Genomic DNA, 9,453 nt, shown 5'->3' with positions numbered 1-9,453 from the left:
CTCAAACTACTACAAAATGGCGCACAGCACACACACGCACACACGCACACTCATGCGTAACACTTAAGCGCCTTGCCAGCAAAGTGCGTGAGTGCGTGTGCTGCAGGGTGGCAGAGTGGTGGCAGGCAAGTCGAGAGGCTGCGCCCCAGGGCCATGCCACCGTTTGTGCGTGGGCGTTCGAGATGGGCTTAGAGGCCTGTGGCTGGCCCCTTTGCTCGCTTGTTTTCTTGCAACAACAAAAGTGAAACTTTTACCCCATGCACCGCAAACTTGGGCAAACGCAGAAAAACTTGCGGCCCACGAGCGGCTCAGCGGTGCTTGGACCCAAGCAACTTATTGAATTTTTCGAGTGCGTTGGCTGAGTTGATTCTTTTTCTTTTAATTAATGCAGCCAGCTGCACTTAGAGCCACAGTCATTAATGTGCGTGCATGCGCGCCTTTTGTTCGCGGCAGGGCAGGGCAGGGCAGCGTCTCAGACCTCGCCTTTTGCTGCCTACTTTTGTGCGCCAGTGGGGCCAGCCGCAAAGTATGCAGCAGAAGAGTGACATTGACAGCGGCGCAGCAGCGAGAAATGAATAGTAAGAAAACAAAGACGCAACACGCCAAAGGAAGAGGGCAACAAGGCAGAACAGAACGTGCCAGAAGGGAGGAAGAGCAGAACGGGCTGGAACGAGCCAGAGCCATAACTGGCAGAATGTCTGGCGGGAAGGCAGCGGCAGGCCGGCAGAACATGTAACAATATTTGCAGCTGCAATTTAATCTAATTAACTTATGACATTTACCCCATAGCCTGAACTACTGTGCCACAAAAGCAAAACCAAATACAAAAGCAACAAAAAAAGGGCAACCATTGGAGAGGGCTGCGTGAGGGCAGCAGCCAGGGATAAAGACAGTGGAAGGCAGCAAAAAATGATCAAATTATATTCTAGAATATATCAGTTACCCAGAGAAGTTTCTTCTTTGGAAGTGCAAGACATTTCACTCGGAAATGTCAACATTTTCCATGGAATTATTTACTAAATTATCCCCCAAGAAACTGGCAAGTAATTTGGCAGCAAACTGTGCACAAATCGATCAGTTTTTCAGTGCAATTTCACCGACTGAATGTAAGAGGCGAATGGCATTTGATTATTCATATTCGTACTCATATTTGTACGCTGCTCTTCCGTGCCTGTGCCTCACCTTACCTTCCCTGCCTCTTGCAATTTCGAACTTTCTGTCAGTGGCAAAATGCTGAAGTGGGTGACATTAAAGCAGTGATGCCAGCCAGCGATGCTTGTGAACATGAAGTGTGTACTTTGCACAAAGTTTTATCGAATAAGAAGCTATGAATATGACAAGGGACTGAAGCAGGAGCTGGCTCTGATGATGCCCCCAGCCAGGCAGGTCCTCCCCGTCTGCCAATCCTGAATAAGTTTCTGCTTTATGGCAATAAACACAATAATAATTTTCCTGTTTTGTTGAATTTTTGGCACTATTTTTATGTGTTAAAAATAGTTTTAAAATTCAAAACAAAAGCTGCGTAAAAGGCACACAAATTACCTTTAACTTCAGCTCCACTTTCACCCAGTAAAATCCTCAGAAACTTTGCTCCCAAATGCGGCAAAATATTCCCTTGTAAATTCCCTTTTCTGCGCAACGTTTCAGCTCTCACGCACGCATCGCTAACGTGCCACAGACAACTGCTGCCACAAATACTTGTCTGCTCCATAAGCGGCTTTAGTAATTTTTGAACACTTTGCCAGCCATTTCTGGGGTAACCTTCAGCGGCAGCGACTGTCACAGTTACCTGGTCTGGGTCCGTGTCCGTGCCTGTGTGTCTCTCACCCACGTTACCTTTTTGGCGCCATGTGCAACGCCCATAAATTCCGCTTCCAGCGGCAAGCGAAAAGCTCAACAAATTTTTACTATGCACATTTTTGCCCCTTTGCCACTTATTGTCACCTGCAATTCCGAGTCGGGTTAGTGAATGTCGGAACGTCGCGGCCATAAAATCGACTGCTGTGCCGCACTGTGTGCTGCAGATGGACAAATTCCGCAGCTATGCAGAGATCAAAGTGAGTAGAGGAGAGCGACCGGGGAGCGGCGAGTGGAGCGCTGTCTTCCCATGCTCTGGCTGACAATTAATTGATAAATTGATGGACATTTAAATGCCCAACTAGAGTCATTAGGGGGCTCGAATCAGCAGCACAGGCATCAGCGCCATCAGGCCCGGCATTGGCAGCATAATAATGTGCCCCAAACGGACCATTTTTGGTGCAAGACAATGCAAATTTCAGGCCAGATTCCATTCCACGACATGCTTTGCCCATTTTGGCTTGGCCAGCGCCAGAGGGGCACAAACTGGCGGCCCAATGAAGCTATTATTTTGTGGGCACAGGGAGCACAATTGCCTGGCTGCCTGGCTGCCTGCCGGGCGGCTTCCACGTAGGTGTCACTTACATGAAATGGCCAACGGTATGGCTTCGGGAGCCACAGGCCCCATTCCCATTCGCAATTAGCTCGAGGAAATTATCCGCTGTAGCTGCTGCTATCGTGTAGCTGTATCTCTGTATCTCCAGCTGTAGCTGTGTCCATGTTGCATGCAACAATTCAACTAGATTATCCCCCATCGTCGCGTCGATTGTGCTCGCAAACTGTTTTGCCCCATAAAGCAATGGCATTGCTGACGGAAGACTCCTCGTCCTCGTCTTGGCTTTAATCTAAATGTTTAGCCTGGACACTTGATGGCCAACATGCGCCGTCGTCTGCTGCTGCTTCTGGCCGTTGAGTGGCAGCTCCAGCTCCAGCTCCAAGGCTGTCAATCGCCAGTGCCGCCAGCTGAAACGGTGGCACTTACAGTTGCAGTTCCAGTTGCAGTTGCACTTGGCGCACTGTGGTGGGCGTTTGGTCTGCGGACTACCGAAAAGCCCCGACTGATGCCGCATTAACCCATTGACCTTGTTGGGGGCCGAGGGGTGGGGCTGCGGCACGTTTTTGTGCCACATTTTGCACCGCTGCTCTCTGGCTGGTGGGTGAGCCAGGAAAAATCAATCGCGGCAGCAGCAGTCTTATCATTAAAACATCAAAAAGCTGCTTGCCAGTTGCCATGTTGCATGTAAATGTTGTCAGGCAGCAACTTCATTTCCAAGCCAGAGCCGAACCGGGAATCCAAAGACACAGCTGCAGAACATCAGCGGCAATCAACGGCAGACAATCAAATGGCAGAGGCACAGGCAGAGGCAGAGGCGGCAGAGTCCGGCCAGCAAGTGGACAAGCGGCCAAGCGGCCAAGCGGCCAAGCGGCAAGGATAAAATCAGCAGGTGCCAGGCAGCCATGCAGCAGCAGCAACATCAGTGGCAGTGGCAACATCCACAGCAAAGACTTTTCCATCAAATTGTTGACACAACCGGTTCTGGTGATTTCTCAAAATCGCATTCGCTCGCCGGCCAACTGTAGATGTGGATGATGAGCAGGATTAGCCGCAACATTGACAACGCTCAGCCCCACACCGACTCCATTTCCATTGCCATTTCCCACTCCCAACCGAAGCTGCCTGCTCCCCCTCAGCACACTTCAGCCCGTCTGCCACTGAGTGACTGACATGCAGAAATTATGTTTTGCCACATGGCAAACTCATTAGATGCCTTCGGCTACTTAGCACCAGCACCACCATCGCTGCCGCCGGCGCATTTGGCGTGCAAAATGCTAATCAATGTCAATTGCAATTAAATACGAGTGAGTGTGTGAGTGTGTGAGTGTGTGAGTGGGGGCCGGGATGCACTGAGAAAGAGAAAAGGGAATTAGTTGCGTCAATTAAAACATCAAAAAGTGCTAGGAAGAGAAAGGTTCTCGGCAGTATTTGAAAACGCTTGAAATGCATTTAAAGCTGCCTGGAAATGGCTCAAATTAATGCCTTATTTAATGGTACAACATTTCGGAGCTTTTCTTTTGCTTTTATTATTTATTTAATTCCCTAAGCTATGCCCAAATATAACTGCTTTAATCAGAGATATTAATATGCATATTTGTGTGTAAAAATGAGCACTTTGTCTCTTGTCATTGGCCATTCGAAAGGATCAAGACCGTGCGTAGGCGTTAGGAGTTCAACCCAACCAAAAACCCATTTTAACTCCGAAATTATTCGATGGATTGTTATGAACAATACTTGAAACGACGCCCAATTAATGCAATTAAATTAGCGCTAATTAAATCACAGCCCTATAATTCTTTTTCGACTTTTACTGAGTTTTTAAAGTCAAAATATGGAAACAAAATGTACCAAAAAATGATTGAATTGTGAATTTGAAGGCTTAGGCGCGGAAATTTCAGAAGTTCTTGTACCAAATGCTGTGTAAATACTTAAGGGGGTTCAAAGTTAACAATGTCAGAGGTTCAAAGGGGCTGGAGAGAGAGAAATATTATAACAATTCAGTGCTTGAAGGCAATTTGTAAGCAAAAATGTAAAAAAATGTAACCAAAAAAGGCATCGCCCATCAATGGTTTTAGTGTTTTAAAAGTCTAAAAATAACTGCAGATAAAACCTTAAATTTCATGGTAAACAATTGTAGGATAGATAGAATTTCCCTACAAAAGTAGGCCGCACAAATCAGCAATCAAAATTGTCACAAATCTGGGGTCCCGCTGCCATTTCAAAGTGTTTCTGTTGCTTTATTTGAAGTTTTATTCTCTACCGAAAAATATCGAAAAAAGCCACGTGAAAATTCGAAATTTGTAGTGGAAAATTTGCGTGAAATCCCCCGGAAAAAAGAACTTGCAGCCAGCGAAGATGTCCTGGATGCGCCTGGTGCGCAGCTCCAAGTTTCGCCATGTCTACGGGCAGGCGCTGAAGCGGGAGCACGGCTTCGAGGACATACGCGTCTCCAAGACCAGCTGGGACTCCACGCTGTGCTCCGTGAATCCCAAGTTTGTGGCCATCATACTGGAAACGTCGGGCGGCGGAGCGTTCATTGTGCTGCCACTCGGTGCGGCGGGACGCATCCCGCCGGACTATCCGCTGGTGTCGGGCCACAAGAGCTCTGTGCTGGACATTGCCTGGTGTCCGCACAACGACAATCTGATTGCCTCCGCCTCGGATGATTGCACGATTAAGGTGTGGCACATACCAGATGGAGGACTAACGACGACGCTCACCGTGCCGAAGGTGACTCTGGTGCAGCATCAGCGACGCGTGAACCTGCTGCTGTGGCATCCCACGGCCCGCGATGTGCTGCTCAGCGCGGGATGGGACACGAAGGTTCTCGTGTGGAATGTGGAGAGCGGGCAGCTGCTCGTGCACATTGATGCGCATCCGGAGGTGCTGTACAGCGCCAGCTTCAACTGGAACGGCACCAAGCTGGTGACCACCTGCAGGGACAAGAAGATGCGCGTCTTCGACCCGCGCAGCGGAGAGCTGGAGAGCGCCGCCGAGTGCCACGAGAGCGCGAGAGCGACGCGCGCCATCTACCTGCGCTCGGGTCTGATTTTCACGACGGGCTTCAGTCGCGGCTCGGAGCGGCAGTACTCGCTGCGCGATCCGCAGTCGCTGCACGAGCCGATCGTCATGGCCAGCATGGAGATGGCGAGCGGCGTGCTCTTCCCCATGTACGATCCGGACACGAACATGATCTACCTCTGCGGCAAGGGCGACGTTGTCATCAAGTACTTCGAGGTGACGCCGGAGCCGCCGTTCGTGCACTACGTAAGCACTTTTCAGACGGCGGAGCCTCAGCGCGGCATTGCCATGATGCCGAAGCGCGGCTGCGACATCGCCGCCTGCGAGGTGGCCAAGTTCTATCGCCTGCAGAGCAACGGCCAGTGCCAGGTGGTGTCCATGACGGCGCCACGCAAATCCGATCACTTCCAGGCGGACATCTACCCCGACGCACTGGCGCCGCAGGCTGCCCTCACGGCAGAGCAGTGGCTGGCAGGCAGCGTCGCGGAGCCCGTGACCTTCTCGCTCAGGCAGTGCTTTGCCGCGTTGTCGGCCAGCAAGTCCGTCCAGAATGTGCAGCAGAAGCGAGCGAGTGCCACAAGTACTCAGATTCTGCGCAATGCGACTTGAGGGCGAAAAGGCCACCAACAAATGGACAGGCTGCAGATCGAGGAGTTTATGGGGAAAAAGGTGAAACCGAGAGAGCTTTGATAAGTAAATTGTTTCTTTCTTAGCTGTACATAAAAATTCGGTTTCGATTAACCAACTTCAACCCGCACAGTCACAGCGAATAGACCCTAGAAATGTCTGAGAATTTTGCAGATTTTTATGGCAGGTTTTTCTGATATGAAGGCTGAAAGTTTCGAGAGATCTAGGGATCTTCCAGGGACACCTGAAGGGAAGTTCAGTGCAGGACTTTTCTCCTTAGAAAACTCTCTAAATTTGTGCAAATTCTTTTGGCAATTTTTGATAAGAACTGAGTAACTGTTGGGCAGCAAAAGAAAGTTCTGGCAAGGACACATAAAGGGCAGTAGAGGGCCAAGAAAATACCTTCAAAATCTATTCAAAGTTTTCCAATTTGTATGCCACTGCGGCTGTGAATTCTGCAGTTTTCTAGCTGACAATTTCTAGCTCAGGTTCAGGCAGAGGTAAGAGATCCAACCGCTTCGAGAGCTTCCAGTGACATCTAAAGGGCAAGAAAAAAGCCTACAAAATCTCTTTTTAAAGTCTCCTTATGTTCATGGCACTTCCCATATTAATTCCACAATTTTCCAGCCGCTTCCCTCTCCGCAAATAATACCAAAATTGAAGCCCTAAACCTTGCCTGCCGCTTTCGCTTGTACCTTTCCACATGAATTCCTGTTAGCCGCCTTGAAATCTCTTGCGACAATATATAAAAGCAATTTCCTGCCATCAGCCAAATTGAATTAAGATTCTTTGCCAAGCGTTGTCATTACTTTGGATCTGTGGCAAGGCGAGGCAAGGCGAGGCGCTGGCAACACGTTCACGAAATAAGTCGCCTAATAACTTCATCTTCATTGGCCCGAGCTGGGGGCATTTGTTGGCTCTTATATATCAGCCTTGCCACACGACAAAACGCTGGACGGCAGGACCAGGACCAGGAGCGGGCAGCGTTTTACAGTTTTGTCTCTGCTGCTGTGGCTGCCGTGTTGCACCTGCAGCTGCACCATCACAAGTGGCTGGCAATAAATCTCAATTGAAATGGCGCCCCAGCATGCGTGGCCAAAACGGTGCCCCGTCCACTGGTTTTCCTCCAGCTTTCTTTTGCCTTCTTTTCGCTCATTCTCCATTCTCCATTCTCTGCTTTCTTTGCTCATTTGTTGCCGCGCGTCAAATTTGTTGCAGAACCAGTTCAGGCATGTGGCAGCGCATTCGAACTGTATCTCGCGCTGTCCGTTGCATTGCGAAATGCGATTTACTGTGCCAAAGCGCGATCATTATCCTAACGCAATTTATGCGCCACAGCCAGCAGCCGCTCCCCTCTGCCAGCCCACGCCCAGCCTAATTGCGAGCAGCCTCAGCTTCAGCCTCAGCCTCAGCTTGTGGCATTGTTAGCTGCCTTTGGTGACCGCAAGAACAGTTGCTGCAATGGCGAGAATCATGCTGAAAATCGAACGAGACACAGGCAGCAGGCCCTCTTCGGGCTTTGTCTTCCTGCCAGCTGAGGCTCCTCCTCGATCGGGAAATCTTCTGCCTGCCCGCTCATGCATTAACACAGCCATCAGCGGATTTGTCGGTCTTTATCAATTACGCTCGCTGCACGCTGCTGCTCTCCGCCACAGCAAGTGGCATCGACAGCGACATTGACAGCAGTCCGCCGGCAGCTCCTCTCGGGCCAAAGATGACGCCTGCCCAGGTTGCATGTCGCTAAGCTGCCAGCAAACACGCTGACAGCGCTTGAGATTTATTTTGGGCACAACAGATGGAAGCTGCAGGGAACTTTAAGGCCCTGACAAATCGATTTCCCTAACCCCCAATCTAATCACAGCTCACACTCGATGGCGAGCAGATCCATTTATAAGCTGTCTGCAAATCGGAAGTAAAATGATTGCAACATTCGCCCAGGAATCTGTGTTACACGACAGGCCCCAGGGTCACGTTCACAAATGGTTGATGGACGATGGCGGAGCGCCGCTGAGTGGATTATAGTTTCAGCACAGAACAGAAACAGTTAGCCAGTTGGAGATCTCTCAAGGACACATAACGGGGCCGAGTCGAGTGACAGCTGTGTTGAGGCAATGATAGCGGTAAACGTGGGGCCAGAGATGGAGCAGCTCAACGAGCGAACAGGAACAACAAGTGCAGCTGGGAATGGCCAATGGCCAATGGCCAATGGCCACAGCCACACGACAGCCCAGCAGATAACTCACTTTAGAAAAATTTGAAACAGTCAACGAAGAGCCACAATGGCTCCGCTGTGGCATCCAATGGTTGGGAACCCCTGGAACCCGGACAGGCCAAAAACACAACAGGCAAACAATAACGAGAACAAGCAGCAGCCTTGATGCTCACACGATAAGAGCGAGGCAGCCACAAGAGCAACGACAGCCAGCCAGGAAAATGGCAAATCCATGTGTAGCCGGAGAGGAAGCAAAAATCGAGGAATTTTCAAGTGGATTACCCAGTTTTTGTGCTCGCTCTTTCGTTGCTCTAAGCTGTGCAGTTGCAACGTGAAAATAAATAAACTTGTGGCATGATTGGGTCTGCATGATTAGTCACATGCTGAATGGGAGTCAAAGGGGGGATGGGAATGGGGATGGCTGCTGCTGCTGCTGCTGCTGCTGCTGCCAAGCTTAATAGAATTGATACGAGTGGAAGCAAGGCCGGTCATAAGATACGCGAGAGATAGCCAGCATCAACAGGCAGCAGCAAGAGGCAAGAGGTGGAAGCAACAGGCAGCAAGAGGCAATGCCATTTATGCCAGCAGCAGGGGCAGTGGCAGCAGCAGCAGCAGCAGCAACAACAGTTATTGTAACAATAAAATTAGCTAACGATATAAAGTCAAGGCAAGGCAAGGCTAAGCCAGCAACAATAACGGTTGCAAGAAAACAAGAAGAGACAGGGGCAGGGGCAGGGGCAACAACTGCTGGCAAAAGGGGTTCCACAAATGCGGATCAGGAACAGGTGGCAAACGTTGCACGACCAATGAAACGTTGAACGAACGGCAAATGCTGCTGCTGCTGCTGCAGCTTCTGGTCCTGCTGCTTCTGCTGCTCCCAACGAGTGCAGTTCGCTCCCAAGTTGGTGCCGCATGTAAATCATATTCCAGCTTTGCTCCACGAGCATCGCTCTATCTGTGTCCTGTGTTTGCCTGGCCAAAGGTTTGAGTGCGCTGCCAAAAGATAATTCAACTCTGTGCTGAGGCTTGCCACAAAGCAAACTCACTCCCAAATGTTCGCTTAACTTTGATCACTGATCACTGATCATTGCTATCAATATTTTTGGCTGCCAAACATCACAAAATGTGGTTCCAGTCTTCCTCCCATTTGCAGATTTTAGCGCAATTTTCGAGCATTTTT

At 49.9% G+C, this 9,453-nt stretch overlaps 1 protein-coding gene across 1 annotated transcript; it reads left to right on the top strand.

Moving 5' to 3' along the window:
• Positions 1 to 4,742: 4,742 nt before the first annotated feature.
• On the top strand, positions 4,743 to 6,058 carry LOC117897054 (coronin-6-like). The gene has a single exon (XM_034805646.1). The coding sequence runs from the start codon at positions 4,769 to 4,771 to the stop codon at positions 6,041 to 6,043; it is 1,275 nt and encodes a 424-aa protein (XP_034661537.1). The 5' UTR covers positions 4,743 to 4,768; the 3' UTR covers positions 6,044 to 6,058.
• Positions 6,059 to 9,453: the final 3,395 nt, after the last annotated feature.

Source organism: Drosophila subobscura, chromosome O, assembly GCF_008121235.1.
Source record: "Drosophila subobscura isolate 14011-0131.10 chromosome O, UCBerk_Dsub_1.0, whole genome shotgun sequence".
Lineage (NCBI taxonomy): Eukaryota > Metazoa > Arthropoda > Insecta > Diptera > Drosophilidae > Drosophila > Drosophila subobscura.
This window is presented reverse-complemented; position numbering and strand designations above follow the sequence as displayed.

Coding starts and splice junctions, on each gene's coding strand:
- LOC117897054 (XM_034805646.1), top strand. CDS start 4,769: ATGTCCTGGATGCGCCTGGTGCGCAGCTCCAAGTTTCGCCATGTCTAC.